Below are 22,659 nucleotides of genomic sequence, written 5' to 3'. Positions count from 1 at the left end.
AGTGTTAAATTGGCAACTAGGTCCAAACTCCATGTGGGTTGGCTTATTTCTGGCAGCTGATATTTTTATTGGATCCCTCTCGTCGAGAGGCGTAGGATTGATCCAAAGATCATCCGATTCCGATAAGTATTTATGGAGATATGAATTTATTTTGTTTATGTAATTATTATCAAGCCGATCAGCACATATGTAGACTCTAGAAGCCCAACCGACGTGTCTATTCATCATCCTTGTTTTAGTATAAATAGATGAATATTTGATGTCATTTGAACACACATTCTTGAGGTGATATCCTCCTCTCCACGTATTGGGTTTTTGGAGTAGGAGAGAGACACCATGAGAATATGCACTGACCTTGATGCCCTAGTTCTAACGCACAGCAATGGAGACTCCTATAACGTGATGCCCTATACGCAGCAATGGAAGACTTCTACACTTAGTCAGCGTAAGGCCATATACGCTATTCATGAAACATGATGAATCTGCTTCGTTGTGGAAGAGTCGCAGTCAATAAAGGTTGTAATGTTCTCGGATGCAAAAAGATTAATACACAGGGAATAATTAACTCGCCGTCAATAAAGGGTCTATACGAAGGATACTCTTACACGCAGTTCATATATATATACACGCTGGGTATACCACAGTCAAACGTTGTTCATGGAGTCACACTCATATGTTGTTCATGGTTACACTGTTCATATCGTGTCAATACATGAAGCCGCAATCAATACACAATCATGGTGATAAAGCTGCAGAGGGTAGTTTCATTAAAGATGAAGTAAAGCCGCAATCAATATGTAGCCGCAGTGATAACAAGCACGCAGAGCCGCAGGCATTAAAAGCATGGTGTATCCGCATTATGTAACCAATACTCATGCAACAACGCAAAATCGAAATTAGCTGTAGCCAAGGTATGAAGCCGCAGAGGTATCGAGTCAAGGTATACGTTGTTAAGTGCAGCACGTATTAGCACAATAGCTAGGACATCTAACCGCTGTCAAGGAAGCTTAAACGCTGTCCATAAGTGACCTCTCCACAGCTTGTAAGGTTCTGTCTCATAGCTAGAAGAAGGCTCTATCATTACAGTCATCAGGGAGAGGCTTCAAGACGTTGTTAAGGAGCCCTAAATGCAGCCAGAATCGCTGTAGGTGACAGCATAGTTTCAAGGTCATGAATAGCCATGAATTCATGATTTGTCTAGACTTGTTGGAAGATTCAATAAGCTACAACTAGCTTCTTTGCTAGGCTGCAAGCCATAGCAAGCAGCTAAGGCTGATATGCATACAGTTGTATAATAAAACAACAGAAGGACTATGTTGCAGCATGATGAAGCAATAGAAGGACAGCTGCATGATGGGCACATTAGCAAGGCTAGCATGATGATACGAGAATGGGGCAGCATGATCTATGGGCAGCATAGTGATGATGCATGATGCAGCATGATGGTACCTCACGGTAAGATGCAACAAATGGACGAGATGCAGCACTATGATAGGTGAAGGAGTCACCTTAGAGAATCAGTTGAAGCAATATGTCTTCAATTGATCTCTGCTGATATTCAAAGTCAAAGTATTGACTTCTGTTGTAAATGTACTCTCTCTCTCTCTCCTTCTCTGCTGAACTTTGAAGATAAAAGAAGATTTGATCAAAGGGTTTCCCCACACACTGTGGGGTTTGTCCCTGGCTTGCGCCACATCATGTATCCTCTTGTCTTGGCTTGTCTTCTGCGTTTTATATTTATGTTCTATCTGCAATTTATCATAATGCTGATGTGATTGCTAACTGTGAAAATTTAAATAAATTGCTCTAGCATAGAACATACCTAATCTTAACAACATAACAATACCAAAAGTCTATAGGCCCCATTCTAATCTTGTTGTGTGAACATACATCATATGTAGAGTAGCCCTTGGATCTCAAATAGCTACTGCACTCTACTTATATGGCATTTGGGTCATCATAATCTTAACATCAATTAATAAAGGTATTCTCACCATTCAGAGTAACTTATGAAACCATTTGAGGTTAAGTAAGAAGCAGACTTGATAGGGAGAGTTATGAAGCATTGTCCATTTACTAAGGCTCAAATCCCACATATCTACGGCACTTTAAAACATCCTCTAAGTGGTGTATGGCTATCAAGTATGTGAAGAGATTCAACAATATAAGTAACTAGTGTGTGACCATTTTCCCTAACCACCTCCAGAATTCATCAAATAAGCAATCAATGTGAAGGTTTTGAACATGTTTGCCATCAGCAAAATGGATACCTGCCACCATTGTCATTCAAGGGAAACAACCATCTCTCTTTAGTCAACAACACACTTTTAAATTTTAAGAAACATTGCAACACAATGAAGGTGGAAGCAAATGTTGTTTTTGCACATCGCAGAGTTGCAAAGTGCTTGTTTTTCTATAAATTGCAATAAATGTTGCATGATTAACAACAAATGATTGCAACATTATTCACTTGATGTTCTCCTAACCCATACAATATATTCATATGTTTTGGTTGAAGGTTCATACATTTAACAACATAATGACTCCAAATAGATATTTGAAAACTCATACCAATCATACCCCTATATGTTCTTGGATGCATTATGTCTTACCATATCCACCACATTTTTCTTCCCAACCTATTGAATAGCCTCATTGAAGAGGTCCATAAAATATGGACCATGCTTGTTCCCCACTATAGTGCTAGGGAATTTTAAAACACAACCTCTTGTGGACTAGAAACCCATATATCAATAAATGCTCTATGCCATATCATCCATCTTGAAAAAAATGGACACTCTTGGATCATTCCAACTCTCTAATATCATGAAGTTTCTCTTGAATAAGAAATTTTCTATTTTGACAAAATTGCAGTCTTCATCTTTTCATAACTAAAGTGTGCATATGCTTTGGGAGCATTGTTCACCAAAGTGTTCATCACCTCCTTCCAAAAAGGAGACCTACACAAATTAAATGTAATGTCTTTTCCTGTAATTGTTGATCAAAGTGATGGTAGCAAATGGAGTTGACCCAATAAGGTTTACAGAGAAATTGATTAGAAGCTACAGAAAATGAAGACACTTGTTTTTCACTTGTTTTTCTTCCTATTGTTCCAATGTGTTATGTTCTGGTGAATTGAATCCGGAAGCATCCTAGACACATTCACAATGTATTCCTTCTTCCTGAATGCCTGTAGCCAAAGTTGTATGATTAGACAAAAAGGGTGCTCCTTGTTTACCATAAATGTTGATACCCTATGAGCCAAGCTTTGCGAATCTGGTAGTGGATAATTTATGGGAGGACCATCCTGAGAAGTCAAAACATCTGGTTCATTTCCATCAAAGAAGGCCTTGAATAATTAAGAGAAATTTTCATTCGTTTGCACTTTCTTCTATTTACTAAAAACTACAAATTAGATAAAGGGAAAACTATACATAGTTCAAGGAAAAACTATATACATCTGAAAGGAAAAACACAATTTACAGAATTATATCCTTAGTTAACCAAGGCTTTAGCCATACATCTAAGATTAGTATAATATATACTCGAGAATTCATAAACCGAAGGCCAAAACTGTGAGAGCCTGAATTTTCAATTCCAATCTCTCTATAGATGCAAATTCCAAATCCGGAGAATTTAACCTGAGCTAAGTCATAACTGTAGGCATAGCATGTACTTGAACAATGGAACATGTTAGTTAAAGAAAAAGGCCATCAAGAATCTGAGAAGAAAACAATAAATGAAACCACCCTTGAGTCTTGTAGGTTGTAACAGAGCTCTAAATAGCAAAATTCCTTCAAGCGGCCTTTGTATAAGACTTCAGTAGCAGACTTATCACTCTCAAAGTTCAGTGGCATCCTTTGTCTGGTCACTCTCACTGCTCAGACGTCAGTAGCAGGCTCTGGACTGTCAGATGAACAGAGCAGGCTCCAGACAAATTCAGAATTCTACGAGAACAAATGAAGGTAATGGGCATTGGGTATATTATGAGTTCGTGTAGTAACAAGTTTAGCTTTAGGGACCTTGCTGCTGTTTGTTTTGTCTTTTATTGTGTGCAATTCTTTTAATCTTTTTTGGAGACACTTTTTTTTTTTTTTGGGGGGGGGGGGGGTGGGGCGGGGGATAAACACTGACAATAACAGATGGCATTTCTTCAAGAAACAGACAGGTTTCGCCCAGAGCATAGTGGTTTTCTCCCGCAACAAATTAATCGACCAAAAACAACAAATGCGTTCCAGAAATCGCATTGCTGACAAGTTTCACCCAGAAACCACCCTCAGATGTCACATTACTCGTAACGTAGTCGACACACCGGTTTCACATAAAGCAATCCATAAGGTCACAATAAGAAAGGACTTCCCAGTAAATTGAAGATACGAGATGAATAAGTGGAACGAAGATCAAATTTACCTCTAGAACTGCCAATAGAGTAACATAAGCCTCCAACAGCGGGATGACTCAATGAACAATGCCAAACCTGACAGAAAAGGCACAAGGAATAGTTGGCTCTACTTGCATTGAGTCCGAGATTTCAAAAATCAACAGCTATTTGCATGGCAATATGTTTTTGTGAAATCTCCTTTTTTAGCACAGACAACTTGGGTATGCCTTCCCAACAGCTCCTATTGTAAAAGGAATAGAAGCATGATATTTTCTCCACTAAACAATGCACATTTGACATGGCACTTACGTTAATAAAAAAAGCAAATGCAATAGTTCCAAAAACATGTCAAGCTCAATATACATATCATATATTAAATAATGCAGACGTGGTGTAGCTGCATGAAAATAAAAATGATAAACAAAACAAGTGCCGAAATATCAAGTGGGCAGCATCACAGTAGCAAGATTGGGCTGAATTGGCCTTTGTTGTACAGAAATTCAGTAGTGGGGCAAAATTCAGATCATTTTCCATACGGTACGGATATGATACGGCCAACCTATTTTTTGATGTCTTTATAATATAAATCTATGTCTTTAATACCTGTAAATCCATAAACCCAAAAAAAGCCCAAATACCCAAAAATATTATATACAGAGTTACAATGCAAATTTTTAAGGAATGACTATTGCTTCTGATTTTTTTGCACATTCCTCAGACTGAATTTCTTCTAACATTTGGAACAAAATGGATACTTTGCTATCTATCAGATGTATACTTCCATATTGGAGCCATAATAGATTTTTTCCATACTGAATTATATTCGAACCATACCGAATCATATCTGTATTTGTATCTTGTTAATATGGGCAGCATGCAAAAAGAAACCAATACATTTTTCACCAGTTCATCACTTTATCATCAAAAAATGTACGAGATAAGTGTTACATATATTAGATTGCTATCTATTGAGAAGAAAGCAGACTAACAAAACTTACAAATCAAATTTTTCAGCATGATTGTAGAATGGAAATGAAAACTGCATGTAAGATTCAAATCTCAATTTGCAAATATTTGCATAGTTCCTCAATGTCATCCCTAGATTAAAAATATTAAATAGACATTGTGATAGAGTTGATGTCATGCAGACTAATTATGGCCTGTTTTTTTAGATTCAAAAATACTATGAGAGAAATGATCTTCATTCTCTTTTGAGGCCAGCACAATATGTATTATTAAGTGATAAGTAATTATCTTAAGTGATTACACTTGTCAGGGGAAATTGTCCGCAAAATTCAAGGTTCTGAGAAATCTCAAGCATACTGTTCTCTCCAAAGAATACTTATTAAGGCATTCACTAAATAGGAGAGATTTCCAAATACATCTTTTCGGAATTTTTTTCATTGCATCATCTTTTAACAACAAAAATAGCAGAAACAGTAGTGTAACAGAAAACAATCTTAAAAATAGATTTAACATTAAGTTGTCAAGACATCACGATCAGATCAAGATGAAATCATACTGATGCAGACTGGTCCTGCCACAGTGATGAACTTAAAACTAATGTTGTCAAATCCAAACTGCTGTTTAATGGAGTGGCAGACTTCCTAACTTTGCATCTGAGTTTTCATTTCCATGTCAGGATAGTAAAGGTATCCCAAAATTTTGGCAAACTGAGAAATATCAAGTCAACTTAGTCTGCAAAAGTTAAGATACGTTTTCAACTTGGAACAAAACTTATGACAAGAACATTCATTGTCTATGTAAGTCAACCTGAAAAATCTACTTCAATCACAAGGGCTTCATTTTGAATTTTGTTATCCTTTGGCGGCAGTGATTTTGGGGTTATTTTACTTCCTGTTGAAGACTTTTCATCATTCTTCTCTCTTTTCACTCCTGCCTTCTCCCGAAGCTCATCAAGTTTCTCCTGGATTTTTTTTCTTACTTCAAGCTTGGAGGTACGTGCTTCAGCAGGTTCAGCAGGTGGAAAACTTATAGTCAAGACTGATGTGCCAATGCCAACAAGAGCCTCCCTCCGCAACGTAGAAGGTTGCATACTATCCATTCGTATTTGATGGCTTCTTACCTACTTCAAACAGAACAAAAACACATGCAACTTACAATCTCTTGATGCAATCTCAATCTCCAAAATTGAATTTGTGTTCAAACCCAAAAACCTAGAATATATTGTATTCAACCGAAAGATGGACATTCAAGTAAATTTCAGCAACCTTATGACAAACTAGTCATATGCAGCACTAGAACTGAAACCTAGTTAGCATGATCAATGCTTCCAATCCGCCCATCATATAAATAATAAACTTGACTTCAAAATAATGAAGAACATTAAGCAAACAAAATTTATGGAATCCATCCTAAAACACGGTGATAGGAACTTTCACAATTGGAAAATTGTCTACGATAAGGTATTTGAAGTAAGAATTTTTTGTTTTTCTACAAGCAATCATTACCAATATTTGAATATAACATGACAGCTGAGGCAGTTTACCCTAAGAAAACTGAAAGGTCCAACCACAAGAATGCCAAAGCAAAAATACCCAGATTAAAGACTACCTCAATGAGCGCTCTTTGATAACTGAAAACAGATTTCTTCAGCAAATACTGACAACTGATAAACTTAATATACTTAGAAAATGCATAACAGAAACTCAAGAGTATAAGAACTCGATAATACAACCTGCTGGTCTGGAGGAAGCTAAAATAACTAAGTAGCCTGTCTTTACAGCATATAAAAGGTAAAACAACTATGCAACCTGTCTTTACAGGATCTAAAAGGTAAAAGAAAAATGCAGCCTATCTTTACAGCATCTAATAAGCTTTTAGAAGAACAATAAGATGGAGTCAGCCAGTACCTATTTTACAAATTAGCCCAAACCCATCTAAACCCTGGTCTGATATTCACCTTGATGTTCCAGTATTTCGAGCTGTTTGCAAGAACTAGAGATCTGCATTCTTGAGCTTCATAACCTAGAGGTGCATGCTACAAATTTCATGGTTGCAGATCTAAGTTCTATTCGATATGAAGACCATTTGTGCGAAGTCAACATATACATCCTCCATCTTTGTAAGTTCCAGGGGCATGTAGGGAAGTTTGAGTTTGTATATCTTAAGTTTCAATATTTAATATGCCGGTCATTTGTGTAAACTCAATTTATACATCCTCAAGCTTGGTAAGCTTGGTAACCTTGATGTGCACATCAAAGCTGAGTTCATGGGCAACCAGAAAGGACACAAAAATCAGCAACATCTCACTAATTGGGCAACCAAGAAAAAGCGTACTATTTCATTGGAAACATCCAAGAATAGAAAAGAGGGAAACATCTGAAAAACTAGGAAAAAGGAAACATCTAAAATATATTGACTTTATCTAATTATGCAGTTTGATTTTATCTTTTGTAATAAAGAGAATGATGGCATTGTTTATAAAATGCTCATCTCTTCTTCATAATAAAGTGAGTGGTATTGTTTACAGACCTGTGTTATTCCAGTGTTTGTGTCTACAGCCTGTTCTGTGATTCTCTGTTTTTTTTAATTTTCAGATCTGCAAGTAGATCAATTGGTATCAGAGCGTAAGATCTTGGAAGCCATCCACCTGGTGATTCTATTTTTTTTAAGGGTCATACATTTCACTCCATTCAGTGGATGAAAATCATGCCGCCCCGTCAAGAGCGTCAAGAGCCCTCCCATGCAGACTCGCCAGGGCTCTTCAAGAGCTAATTACGCTGCAACAACAACAACGCCCTCCAGGGCAAATGCAGCTTGATACACGCTTTCAACTGCCCAAATTCTCAGGGCAAATGAATGGTGAGACTGTTGATTCTTGGATCTGCAGCCTCTCCAACTATTTTAGAACCTGTCCAACAATGGACGAGGAGATGAAACTTCAGATCGCCAGTCTACAATTGGAAGGCCTAGCACAAACATGGTGGGATACTCATCTTGAGAATATGTCCTTGGTTGTGGAACTTGGAGAACAAGCCGAGACCAAATCGACGCCTATCACATCTTGGAATCTCTTTTGCGAGGCCTTACGTGAACGCTTCTATCCTCCAGGGTATATACAAAATCTCATTGCCAAATGGTTGCAGCTTCGACAACTACCCAATCAATCAGTGCAAGCCTACATTGATGTCTTTTGCAAGTTGCGCATTCAACTCCATATATCCGATCCAGAAGAGGTACTAATTATCAAATTTAATTCTGGTTTGCTAATGCTTCTTCGTCGTGAAGTTGAGTTGTTTGATAGTGCTTCATTAGACAAGGCCTTTATTCGGGCCCTGGCGGTGGAACGCAAAGTGGGTACTCGAATCCGATATCCTCAAGCCAGAAATGGTCCATCTTCCTTTGATTCTTCTAATGTCGCCTCTGCCTCATCCCCCACACCTCACCGCACCCCCTGGTGCACATTTCACAAGACCAACTCACATGCTTCTGCAGATTGTCGAGTATTGAAAAATCTCCGCCCCCAGAAAACTCTTTTTACAGAGGTCGAACAACCAAAGGCCACTACCCCACTTCCAGTTGTTTCTCTCAAAAATCCGACAGAAGTGGACCCCTCTCTCATCCTCATGACTGCTAATGCAACAAACACCTCTGTTACGCCTTTGTTTACCCATAATTGTCAAATCAAACATGAGTTGGCCATGCTTATTCTTGACAATGGGAGTCAAAAGAATCTTGTGTCACAAGACTTAGTTGAACGCCTTTGCCTTCCCACCACTCCTCACCCCCACCCGTATCAGCTCGGTTGGGTCAGAAAGGACGGTCCTCGTCTTACCATCTCACAATGTTGTGCTGTCACCTTCGCTATTGGACCTTTTAGTGATATTGTGGTATGTGATGTTTCTCCTCTAGATTGTGCTGATTTATTGCTAGGAATTCCATACCAAGAGGCTCGACATGCTATTTATCATGCTACAGATCACCAATACCACTTGTAGCACGATGGGCGCACCTATGTGCTGACATCCTCAGCTAGCACATCAACCCAACCTTCCATTGGCAAAGCTCCCATTATGAGAGTCAATTTAAACCAAGATGTTTCTTTGTGCTTGGTTCGCCCTGTCAAGCCAGACAACCTCACCAATCCAGTCTCTCCTTCAATGGCTCCTCTACTCCATGAATTTGCAGATGTCTTCACCCAACCCACAGGGCTGCCTCCAGCACGCTCTGTTGAACACCACATTGATCTTATTCCTGGCGCTTCCTTACCCAATGCCCCATCTTATCGCCTTGCTCCTCGAGAGGCAACTGAGATAGAACGCCAAATTGAAGAATTGTTGACATCCGGTCATATTCAGACGTCATCCTCGCCATGTGCATCTCCAGCTTTTATTATTCCCAAAAAAGATGCTTCTGAATGGCGCCTCGTGACAGACTATCGAGCCCTTAATAAAGCCACTGTTAAAAACCGCTACCCCCTTCCCCGCATTGAGGATTTGTTGGACCATTTACACGGGGCTTGTTTCTTCACAAAGATGGATTTAACTGCAGGCTACCATCAAGTTCGCATGCATGCAGCCGACACATGGAAAACTGCTTTTGAAACAAAGTTTGGGCTATTTGAATGGTTGGTCATGCCATTTGGACTGACCGACGCACCGGCCACCTTTATGAGATTCATTAATGATGTTTTCAGGGCACATTTGGGTAAGTTTGTGGTCATCTACCTTGATGACATTTTAGTATTCAGTAAATCTTGGGAAGACCATCTTCAGCATGTTCGCACCATACTTGAGTTATTGCGAGCACATCACCTTCAGGTCAAAGAAAAGAAATCCTATTTTGGACAAACATCAGTTCAATATTTGGGATTTATTATTGACAACAAAGGGGTTCGCCCAGATCCCTCTCGTGTACAAGCCTTGGCGCAATGGCCAGCCCCTTCCAATGCACATGACCTCAAGAGCTTCATGGGAGGTATTAATTTCTACAGAAAGTTTGTCTCTCATTTTTCACAGTTGGCTCGCCCTTTGCACCAGTTGTCTCATCAAGCAAAGTTTATTTGGGATGCCGAATCTGAGCAACATTTTGCTCAACTCAAGAGTGCCTTATGCTCTGCTCCTGTTCTTCGCTTGCCAGATATGAATCAACCATTTGAGATGGAAACTGATGCCTCTCAATTCGCCATTGGAGTTGTTCTTAAACAGGGAGGCCACCCTGTGGCATACCATTCTGAGGCACTTGCGGATGCTAAGCTCATGTACAGCACCTATGACAAGGAATTCTACAGTTTAGTGCAAGCTTTGAAGCAATGGCGCCATTACATTCTTGGCAAAGAGACCATCCTCCATACAGATCATCATCCGCTAATCTTCATCAACTCACAACGAAAGATTCAAGAGCAACGCCATTTAAAGTGGGCTTCTTACATTCAACAATTCCATCTGGTGATTAAATACAAGAAGGGGACAAGTAATAAGATGGCTGATTTGTTAAGTCGACCGCCTGCTCAGGTCCTACACATTCTAGAGGTGCGTTGTGCTGCATATGATGCTTGGAAAGATATGTATGCAACAGATCCGGTCTTTGGTGAGATATGGGAAGCTTTGCAACACCCTACAGTCATCAACCAAACTCCCTTTCTTGATTATACCATTCGTGATGGTTGGTTGTATAAATTGAACCAACTATGTGTGCCACAATCTGATGATCGTCTCATTCTCATCCGTGAAGCACATGCCTCTTCATGCGGAGGGCATTTTGGCACAACCAAGACCATTCTCAATCTTCAACGCCACTTCTATTGGCCTGCCTTACCAAAGCAAGTGGAAAAATTCATTCGTGCATGTTCTCTTTGTTCACAAAGCAAGCCCTCAAATCGTAAGCATGGTTTGTATCAGCCATTACCAATTCCCTCTCGTCCTTGGGAATCCATTTCCATGGACTTTTTAAGTGGCCTTCCTACTACTTTTCGTAAACATGATGCTATCTGGGTATGTCGTTTCTCCAAGATGGCTATATTTCTTCCTTGTCATAAGACTACTTCTGCTGCTCAAACCGCGGATCTCTTCTTCCATCATGTGTGGCCACACTTTGGTTTGCCAAGTAGCATTATTTCAGATCGTGATTCTCACTTTCTCAGTACCTTTTGGCGTACTCTTTGGTCTTTGTTGGGTTGCCAACTTCGTTTCTCCACTGCCTTCCACCCACAAACAGATGGACAAACCGAAGTTGTCAATCGTACTTTGGTTCACTCACTTCGCAGCTACTTTTCCAAAAACAAACAGTGGGATACATATTTGCACATCATTCAACATAGTTACAATCGAGCAACACACTCCTCAACTGGTTTCTCACCTTTTGAGGTTTGCTTTGGGTTTCAACCAAGTGCACCCTCTGAGATGCCATTGACAATCACCCCTTCTGGGTCTGCACATCAACAACAGGAACAAAAATCAGCTCATCATTTTATACACTCCATTTCTCAACGCCAAGCTCAAGTAACTGCTGCTTTGCAAGCAGCCCAAGATCGTGCCAAACAGAGACATGACAAGCAGCGAACACACTTGTCTTTTCAACCTGGAGATCGTGTGTGGCTCTTGTTGGACAAGCAACGCTTCAAGGGCCAGCATCATAAGCTGCACCCTCTGAGATATGGCCCATATACTGCTGTTCTGGAACGCATTGGAGAAAATGCATATCGCTTGGACTTGCCTTCCCAGCTTGGCATCCACGATGTTCTTAATGTTAATAATCTCAAATTATTTGAACCACCTCTCCTTGAGGAATCTGTTACAATTCATCATCCGGTTGATAATATTCCAGATTTTCAGCCTCCTCTGCTCAAAGATACAATTCTGGACTTCAAGAAACGGGATACACGACATCAGCCATACTTCTCATATTTGGTTGGTCGGAAGGGACACACACCAGCACAGGCAAAATGGATCAATGCAGAAACATTGCACCGCAATTTCCCTCAGTTGGTGGAGGAAGCCGGGACGCTTCCTGATCTAAACAGGGAGGAATTGGGCAACCAGAAAGGACACAAAAATCAGCAACATCTCACTAATTGGGCAACCAAGAAAAAACGTATTATTTCATTGGAACCATCCAAGAATAGAAAAGAGGGAAACATCTGAAAAACTAGGAAAAAGGAAACATCTAAAATATATTGACTTTATCTAATTATGCAGTTTGATTTTATCTTCTGTAATAAAGAGAATGATGGCATTGTTTATCAAATGCTCATCTCTTCTTCATAATGAAGTGAGTGGTATTGTTTACAGACCTGTGTTATTCTAGTGTTTGTGTCTACAGTCTGTTCTGTGATTCTCTGTTTTTTTTAATTTTCAGATCTGCAAGTAGATCAGTTCAGATGGGTCAAGGCTCGCGGTCATATTCAATATAGCCAATGCCCCATCTATAAAGAATTACACCACAAGCGCCCCAGCTGTAGGTACATCTCTTCTCTTTTATCGAGATCATAGGATGACAATTATGAGGAGTTCAATCCCCCTAACGCATTTTAACTTGCAAAGTAAGTTGTAACATTTTGGTGGATGTGACCTATACACCTATACAAAGGGCACCTAACATAGTTCCTCCTGCCCAGTTTCAGGCACATCCGAACCGCATATCCAAATGCTCGAAATGCCTTTTTCTCCCTCGAAAGAAATGCACTAATGTAAGCACTGAATCCAATTCAAGAATGTCGCAAAATGTGTGATAAAGCTTAACATAAACCGAAAAAATAAAAAATAAAAATAAAAACCTAGATTTTTATGATGATTTTCTCTCATAGGGAAACCAGAGATCCATCCATTCTATGAGCTTAAATATAGCAGCATACAGTTTCTCCCCCACACACAAACATAATTTGACTGACTGTGAGAGAGAGGCGCACCTTAACACTTCTCGTCTCCGATCGCAGGCTTTTGAAACTGACAAGCTTGGTAATTTTAACCCCATTTCCCACTTGAGGATTTGAACAATCCTGCCCTATTCCAAATCCCAAGGATCCAGAGCTTCCCACCATTAAAGAACAAGATCGTGCCACTGCCATTGCATTCCACTCTATGATCTCTCGGTGAAAGACTCTCAAGCTCTACCCGAACTAGTTAACTTTTCTTCCCAGTTCCCTGCATTAGAATTTCACTGTAAAGTAGCCTTTAGAAATGCAAACCAATGAGACCTAGGAGTTAGGAACAACAAAACCCTACCCAAACCCAAAAAGTGACATCTCCTCGTATAGAGGTTTGAATGACAGATTGTCGACTGCTAGTTAAATGGATGCCCGAAAGGGTAAAACATGGAGTCGCAACAGTCTTTAAGGGATTTAAGTGATTTCGTGAGGTAAAAAAAAATTTAGAGGTCGGACGCCAATACAGGGTCGTATTGTGATCTGAATTTGGAGCTTATTTGATTTTTTGTAATTTGTGATAAATTTGTTCGCCAAATTGTCAACTTCAAATGTATAGATTTGTTGTATTAAAAAATTTTGGGGTATGATCTATTATTTGTATAGATAGTAGAGCTCAAAGTTTTAAGTTAAAAAAATTTAAGCTGCTTAACTTAGTACTGCTTCTTAGGAAAAGAAAAATATTTAATAATTTTAAATAATATTAATAATTATATATATATATATATATATAATAATAATAATAATAATGTTAATTAATATAATATTAAAAACTAATATAAAATATAACATAATAAAAGTTTTTTTATAAAATTAAAATAAAATATTTTGGTTTTGAAATGAGTTATGGTTTTTGGCAAGTAGTCTATTTATAAGTTAATAATATCGATGGTAAAACGGGGTAAATATCAATGGTTAAGAATCTTGTTATAATGTGGGGGAGGTAGGAGCGGGATGGTAAAACGGGGTAAATATCAATGGTTAAGAATCTTGTTATAATGTGGGGGAGGTAGGAGCGGGAGGGGTCATCCGCCCCCAATGAAGAAATAGAGATTTAATTCGTTTGGGGTTGAGGTAGAGCAACCAATAACCAGGCATAAGTATTAACATTATGGCAAGGTATTGAGATAGTCATTGCTAGGATGATTCGCCATTTGATAGTTTATGGGGATTCCATGATAGTCATACAAAAAACTCTCAAAGTCAAAGAGATACTAGAAAAAGATCTTCCTCTGATGTACCTTAGAATTCGACTGCAACTCCAAATGTTTGAAAGTATCGAATTTTTCCACAATAAAAGGCAAAACAATCAAGAAGCAAATATGTTAGCCAATCAAGGAGCATTTTTAAAACAAGGATTGTTTGTTCAAGACTAAGGAGCCTCAACTATATCATATATCCCATGATCAAAAAAATCAAAATTTATTTGGATATCATATATTGATTTATTTGCATATGGAGCTTGATTAGTTGGAAGCAAGGTTCGTCGGGTCATTTAATGATCGTCAGTTGATTACAATTTTTTGAAGGTTCTTATTTCGCGGCCCTCGGTATTATGGATGATCATGCTCAATTCACAATCCTTGAAAGTGTTAAATTCGCTTGAGCCTGGTAGCAGAGGGCAAGATCTAGTTATGGCAAATCTTATCAAGCGTTCTCAGGAGTGGGATTGTGAAAATGAATGTAGGTAGGAATATGTTGGAGGGAGAAGTGTTGGAGTGAGTGGTTATAAATGGAGAATGTTGGTAATGGATATCTCGTTGGATCGCATCAACTTTGGAGCTCTATGTAGCATGGAGGGTTCAACCAAACATGAATGTGAAGAAGGTATGAAGGCACAATTGGCCTCAAGCATGGCTTATATATCATCCCTCATTGCTAGCCAAGGAGAAAAGGTGGCCACAGAAGCCAAATCCCACTTTGCTCTAGTAAGTCATCAGCTCAAAGTAGATGTTGATTGTCTGCAGGTGACGGTGGAAAACTTGTCACTTAAAAAGGATAACATCGAATTGACAGTAGAGACAACAACCTTGGGAATTCTTGAGATGTTTGGGATATCTAATGTTTGACTCACGAAACGCGAGTAGGGCAAGAGCAAGAGGAACTTTTGGAACACCTCATAGATGCAACCCCACACAAGTGGAAATAGCTCAGTCAGTGTAAGTTGGAAGCTTTGAAACTAAAAAGGATGGAAGTGGTTAGTTTTATGTTTTGCAAGTTTATAGTGTATCAAGGAGTCTTCTGGATGCCCTATAAAATAAGCGTTGTAAGAATCTTAGTAACTGGTAAGGTAGGAATAGGTTTCTTTTTGTGCAATTCTGGAAATCTGAAGATGAAGAATTTGTTGTGAATGTCAAGGTGTTGGCCATTGATTTAATATAAAAATATTTGTTTCTTTCTCATATATATATATATATATATATAAAGTTTTAATTTAAAAAATGTTATAAAAAATTATTAAAAAAAATTATAAAATATTATTGTTTTGAAATGAGTTGTGGTTTTTAGGCATGTGATATTGATAAACCATGGTATTGTAACACAGCTTAAATTATTATGACAATTTTTTTTAGGTTTTTTATTTTTTAATATAATTTTTATATATGACAATTCAATTTAAACCACATGAAAATAGTCATCAACCAATTAAAAAAAGTAATTTATATTTCAAAATATTTTTTTTAATATTCAAAATATTCAATTTAATATTTATTTTTTTCAAAATTTAAATTACCTAAAAATTTCAAAACTAATTAAAAATCAAAACTTTTTAACCAAAATAAATAATAATAAAAAAAATATAACCTGCTCAAATATATTAATAATAATAATAATAATAATATCCATTTTAAGGTCACAGCCAAGCCAGACACATTAATAATAATAATAATAATAATATCCATTTTAAGGTCACAGCCAAGCCAGACAAAATATAACCTAAAAAATATAACCTGCTCAAATATATTAATAATAATAATATCCAATTTTAAGGTCACAGCCAAGCCATTTGACTGCTAAGTCTACGAAGGCATACATACTCTACCCCCCTCTGGTTTTGAACTTGTGACCTCTTAGGAGGAAACACATGCTCTTAACCATTAGACCCACTCAAGCTGTATATTAAAAAAGCATCAAATAATTAAATTATATTATTTTTTACTAAATAATAAATAAAATTATAAACCAAATAAAATACAAAAATACAATTCCACTCCTTAAAACACACCCAAATATAAAAATATATCAAATAATTAAACTATACTATTTTTTACTAAATAATAAATAAAATTATAAACCAAATAAAATACAAAATTACAATATCATTTTTCCACCCACTTAAAACATGTTTAAAATATATGTTTTTTCACAGCATTGAAAATCCATTATACACAAAATTATTCCCGTACATTTGTTAATACAATTTCAATATTTTACCCACTTACACACTAGTCTAATAATCCAAAAATAAAATATATATATATATATATATATATATATATATTACAATATCATTTTTTCCACCACTTAAAACATTTTTAAAATGTATGTTTTTTACAGCATTGAAAATCCATTATACACAAAATTATTCACGTACCTTTGTTAATACAATTTCAAGATTTTACCCACTTGCACACTAGTGTAATAATCCAAAAATAAATATATATATATATATATATATATATAAATTAGTTAAACCAATTTATAATTAAAAAAGATATATCACTTAAAAGACAGCAAATTCTATAGCACAAATGCAAGACACTCCTTTTTATGAAAAAGGTGAAACTCAGTTTTAGAATATACCTTGCATGAACTATATTTTTTTACACAGATCCGCTCCTTTTTATGGGAAGGTAAACTCATTTTTAGTCAATATCGGGCCCTACAAAATAATTTTTAGTACAAAGTCAAACAAGGGAGATGCTAAGCGGTAAGTCCCTATCAATTTTGATTTAAAGAAAGCTAGTTTAAATTACAAGTTGCACTAATTAGGATTCAAATTTCACTATAGCTAATTAAAGCTAGTTGGATTAAAGTTGAATTACTTGAACATAAAGATGTTGAACTATTAGTTAGACCCGTGTGATATAGTAATGCTTCACGGTGGCAATAAAATAGTTATGGTTAGAATGATAGAACTAAAGTACAGTTTATAAAAATGATTAGCAACTATCTATTTCACTACAGCTAATTAGAACTAAATTTGTGAACTACTCATTTATCACTCGCCCTAACCATGCATCTGTGGCTTGCCTGGTTGCCTCTGTGACATGGTGAGGCACAAAGACACTCTGACAGAATGCACTAGCTTGATGCAGAGATCAAGTGTTCATATATTCTGACACAACTCTCTCATCAACAACTCTTAGACACATATTTGCTTCATACATTAGCAATTCCTGAGCACAACGTATACTAGCTATAAAGCTTCTAAAAGCTATGATTGACATCCCTGAGACACACTCTCAATTATATAGATCAAGTTTTCACAAGCTATGATGATTAGAGTATTGTGTGTTAGGGCAGATGAACTTTGAAGGTTTGATATCTAGATCAGGTTAATGCATCTGAAAAGGTGTTTTTTCCATGTTGTCTTATATAGTTGGCTAGGTACTCCACAATTTATGCCAAACCCTACAGAAAAAACATTTGGTGTTTCCTAAACACAAATTTCTATTTGGTAATTATGGTAATGATTTTTCATCTGTCAAGAGAAATATGTGTAAAGAAAAATATATTGTAGAGGAATAGCAAGTAGCCATACAACCCAGAAGTCTCTAGCTATAACAGTAGCATTCGAGGCAAGGCCAATGTCTCACCATTGAGGAGTTATCAAGGCTTGGGAACCACTTTTGTTCCACATGATTACAACAAATGGATAGTGGCCCAGCTCAAACCTGTTTATACGTTATAAAGAGATATAGAGAGAAACTAGGTCAAAATTACAATACATAAACTGGCATTAAAAGGTACCAAACATAATGTCAAAGAAGGCACAAGAGCATGAATACATATTTTCAAATTTTGCATATAGTCTACAGAATCTTATTATACATTGTGCATCCAGTAGAGAGGTATAAAATTTATAAAAATATGAGACTCAACTAATTTTTACAAAAATCAAATATTCGATCTACAAAAACTTATACCTCAAGGCCTCCTAGCCTGCTAAGTCTCTTTCAATGTTTTCTTAATGGATCTACACAAATCCAAAATTGTGGGAGAAAATAATTAATTCAAAGAATTCTCTTAAACTTATCTTGAAAAATCCTTTTTACAAAGGATTTTACAAATGTGACCTTGGTTAACTTTAATCGCTTCCTTGTTGCTTAGAATCAGCAAGGGAGCTTGCACTATAAAGACGTAATCTAAAATCATGAGACATTGACAGCTAAATATGTTGGAATTTATTATTATCATATATATCATCGGCAAGGAAGTTTGTACCATGAAAGCATATCAAATAAAATCATGAGATATTGACAAAAAATATCGTTTGAAATAAAACCATCAGATATTGATGACAAATATCATTGAAATGTGATTAGTAAATAATAGTTTGTATTTTTGAATTATAATTAATGTCTAAATTATGTGGTGGAATTATGTTAAAGTAGACCAAATATAGAAGTTTGTTTGTTGTTGTAAGATGAAGAGAAACCAAGTATGTTACGGATGACCACTTATATATATGGAGGTAGCATAGTAAAACACACAACTGCCCACATGTATCAGAATCTCTACCCAATTCCATGCTTTCTCCTTTTATTAAACCATGCACGCTGCACAAAACAAGAGAAATATATAAATAATTCCCCCAAAAGAGCAATGAAGGAATAAATTGTTGAAAATAGTGTAACTAGGTTCGGTCTTCATTATGTCAATGATGTAATTTTGTATCAAGAAAATTGTTATATTATTGCTTGAATCATGGGTTTCATACTCAAGAAGTTTCTTGGTCTAGTTGTGGCTCCCAATGAGAGCCTTAGGCCGAGTTATGTAAAATGAAGACACTCATGTATTGTTACACTTGTAAATGTAATTGTTGTAAGCCAAAAATTCCTTCTAGATCATCAACGAAATACTCCAAAAATGTACCCACCGAATTGATGCAAAGAAGCCACTTAAAATAATTTATTTGGACAATTCTAGAAGCCTCTTATTATGTCGGCCTAATCAAGGGATCACATCGGCCTAGAGATGAGGAGACAATCCTATATAAAGGCAGCGTTGATACGTCCTCATAACACATTCAACTCACTCACACAAGGAAGGATAAACGAAGAGAAAGGGTCGAAGAAGAAGTGGTCACAGTCCAAGAGGAAGTTTGTTCCCTCATCTGAATTCATCAAGAAGTCTATTCACATGTGCGACATTTAGATCTGAACTAGGGCATAACTTTGTATGGTTGTCTTGTTGGGTTAAAGGTTCGATCTTGAAGCGTTCTGAAGGAGAAATCTATCTAGAATAAGCTTGCAAGGAGAACGAGGTCATAGGAGAGCTAGAATAGCCCTAACCCTCCTCGCATGTATTGATTGTATACTGAAGCTTGCAGATCTGTCCTTTTTATTCTAGGACAGACACTCTCTCAACATCAAGAAGGTTCGTTCCAAGCTCAAGACAAAGGGTCATGATATGTGAGATCAATCTACAAGGAAAGTGAAGGCATAGAAAGGCTAGATGAGCCTGTCCTTGATTACATTTGTTGACTGTCATAGTGATGTTGCAAACCTACTATGTTGTCCGGAATTGCAGAAGGAAACAAATTGTTTGGGTACATTTTGGAGGTATAGTCATTTTGATGTTGAAGGCAGTCTTGATTCAAATTTTAGGTCATGGAATTCATCAATAAAGATTCTATAAGAAAGAGTTCAAAGGGTTTTTCCTCTCATGATTTGGAGAGGTTTTTTCCCTGGCTTAGTGCCAATATGTTGTGAACTTGTGCATTGTTGATCTTCTGTTTTGATATCTGGTTGATGATAATAACACATGTTAATAATAAGAAGCAGAATATAAGAAAAATAATATCACAAGCAGTTGTCATAGTTAAGAGAAATCGAATTATTAAATTGCCCTATATTTCTCAACATGGTATCAGAGGGAGGTTCTACAAAGGGCTTGAATAAGATCACCTAACTCATGAAGAAATTGGCAAGCACTAGATCATTTATGATAAGATTCATCAATCAAAAGATCAAGTAAGTATGGTTTAATCTTATCTCCAAAATCGACAGATCTACAAAAGCTGATGGATTATTCTCCGCACTCTCTGGCACGTTTCAAGATGAGAATATTTGGGTAATCGATAGTGGAGCTTCAAGGCATATGACGAGACGTCATCACCAAATCAAGACTCTCTCCAAAGGAAATTCTTCCTATTCTGTGGAACTTGGTGACAACAAAAATTATCTAGTAAAAGGCATTGGATCTACTTCCATCAAGCTTGAAGACAGAAGTAACATTCATCTCAACAACATCCTTTATGTTCTAGGTTTGTGCAAAAATCTTATTTCTATTTCATCTTTAGAAGAAAAGGGTGATAGAGTTGCTTTTATAGATGGAAGGGTAGTTGTTTGGGCTAAATATTCAAGCGTTGAAAAGGCTAGAACCATTGGTGTCCGAGAAAGTAGATTATATAGATTGGTTTCTCCTGTAAATCAAGCACTTGTTCATATTGAAATTAGTCCATGTGAATTATGGCATAGAATACTGGGTCACCTTCACTACAAAATTCTTCCAACCCTAAATTCCATAGTAAATGGAATCCTGAATCTCAAGGAAGAACATGAAAGTGTATGTAAGGGTTGTGCATTGGTCAAGATTGCAAAGAAACCATTGGGCATATAACATCTCGTGCTCAAGAGATACTTGATCTCATACACTCTGATGTTTGTGGTCCCATGACCAAATCTCTTGGAGGACATCTATACTATGTCACTTTCATAGATGATCACTCCAGGAAAACTTGGGTTTACCTTCTTAAGTCCAAGGATGAAGTCTTTTCAAAATTTCAAGAATTCAAAGCTGAAGTGGAGAATCTCACAAAAAGAAATATCAAGACCTTAAGATTTAACAACGGTGGAGAATACACTTCTAAAGAGCTAATATCCTTCTGCAAAGAGGCTGGGTTTAAGAGGGAGCTCATAGTTCCATATAATCCCGAGCAAAATGGAGTAGCTAAATGGAAGAACAGGGCCATAGAAGAAAGTGTCAAGGCAATGCTTCATGACCAAGATCTACCAAAATTCCTATGGGGAGAAGCAATGAAGATTGTTGTCTATGTTCAAAATAAAAGTCCCCACTTGTCTTTGAATAATCGAACTCCCGAAGATGCTTTCACTGGAAAGAAACCTAATGTGGACCATCTTTGAATATTTGGATGCTTGGTGTATATCCACATTCCCAAGGATAAAATAAAGAAGCTCGATTCGGCAAGCAAGAAGGAATATTTGTGGGATATAGTAATTCATACTAGGCTAACAAAATATACATCAAGGAAGGACATCAAATAGAGGTAAGCCAAGATGTAATCTTTGATGAGAATATTGCATTCAAGAAGTCAAAAGACATTTCGTCTGATTCCGATGAAGAGGGTCTTCCTATATTTGAGGATGAAGTCAATAAAGAAGAAGAAGATGTTCATCAAGAAGATGAAGGTCCAAGTGAACCTATCATTATCCCTAAAAAGAGGAAGAGACCTAATTGGTTGACCTCCACACTTCAAGATGCTCAAAGACATCAGGCAAGTGGAAAATTTAGAGAAAGAAAGAAACCTAAAAGGTACTTTGGGTATGCAACCTACATGTCAAAATTGATAGAAGATGAGCCATCCACATTTGAAGAAGCTTCCAAGCACTCTGAATGGAAGTCTGCCATGAATGAGGAATACCAATCTATAATGAAGAATGGTGTTTGGGAAATTGTTCCTAGACCGGAAAACAAATTTGTGGTAACCTCGAAGTGGATTTACAAGATCAAGCATGTTGCAAATGGGAGCATAGACAAATACAAAGCCAGGTTTGTGGCCAGAGGTTTCTCTCAAGAAGAAGGAATTGACTATGAGGAAACCTTTTCTCCTACAACAAGATATACAACCATTCGTTCATTGATTTCTCTGGCAGCATCCATGAAATGGAAAGTTCAACAATGGAAGTAAATACGACATTTCTAAATGGCACCATAGATGAAGAAGTTTACATTGAGCAACCTTTGGGATTCGAAGTCAAGGATAAAGAAGGTTATGTTTATAGAAATTTTGAATAATATAACACTTATTCACAGAGATTATCCTGATTATACACTATTGCGGAATGCATGCATAATACATAACCTCCTCTATGTTGATCATCAATTTTGTGGAATTAAAAACTATGAAACATCAATCGCATGCACA

General features: G+C 37.0%; 1 protein-coding gene across 1 annotated transcript; it reads right to left on the bottom strand.

Moving 5' to 3' along the window:
- Positions 1–5,826: 5,826 nt before the first annotated feature.
- Positions 5,827–13,636, bottom strand: LOC149174753 (uncharacterized). The gene is made up of 2 exons (XM_089419400.1): positions 13,251–13,636; positions 5,827–6,467 (listed from the first exon to the last, which is right to left on the bottom strand). The coding sequence occupies exons 1-2, from the start codon at positions 13,407–13,409 to the stop codon at positions 6,150–6,152; spliced, it is 477 nt and encodes a 158-aa protein (XP_089275526.1). The 5' UTR covers positions 13,410–13,636; the 3' UTR covers positions 5,827–6,149.
- Between the last annotated feature and the right edge of the window lie 9,023 nt (positions 13,637–22,659).

The sequence above is a fragment of the Pinus tabuliformis genome, chromosome 4_1, assembly GCF_031772625.1.
Source record: "Pinus tabuliformis cultivar Carrire ecotype Pingquan chromosome 4_1, CPIR1, whole genome shotgun sequence".
Classification (NCBI taxonomy): Eukaryota; Viridiplantae; Streptophyta; class Pinopsida; order Pinales; family Pinaceae; genus Pinus; species Pinus tabuliformis.
This window is presented reverse-complemented; position numbering and strand designations above follow the sequence as displayed.

Coding starts and splice junctions, on each gene's coding strand:
- LOC149174753 (XM_089419400.1), bottom strand. CDS start 13,409: ATGGCAGTGGCACGATCTTGTTCTTTAATGGTGGGAAGCTCTGGATCC. Junction 6,468..13,250: donor CGGAGACGAGAAGTGTTAAG/GTGCGCCTCTCT, acceptor TGTTTGAAGTAG/GTAAGAAGCCATCAAATACG.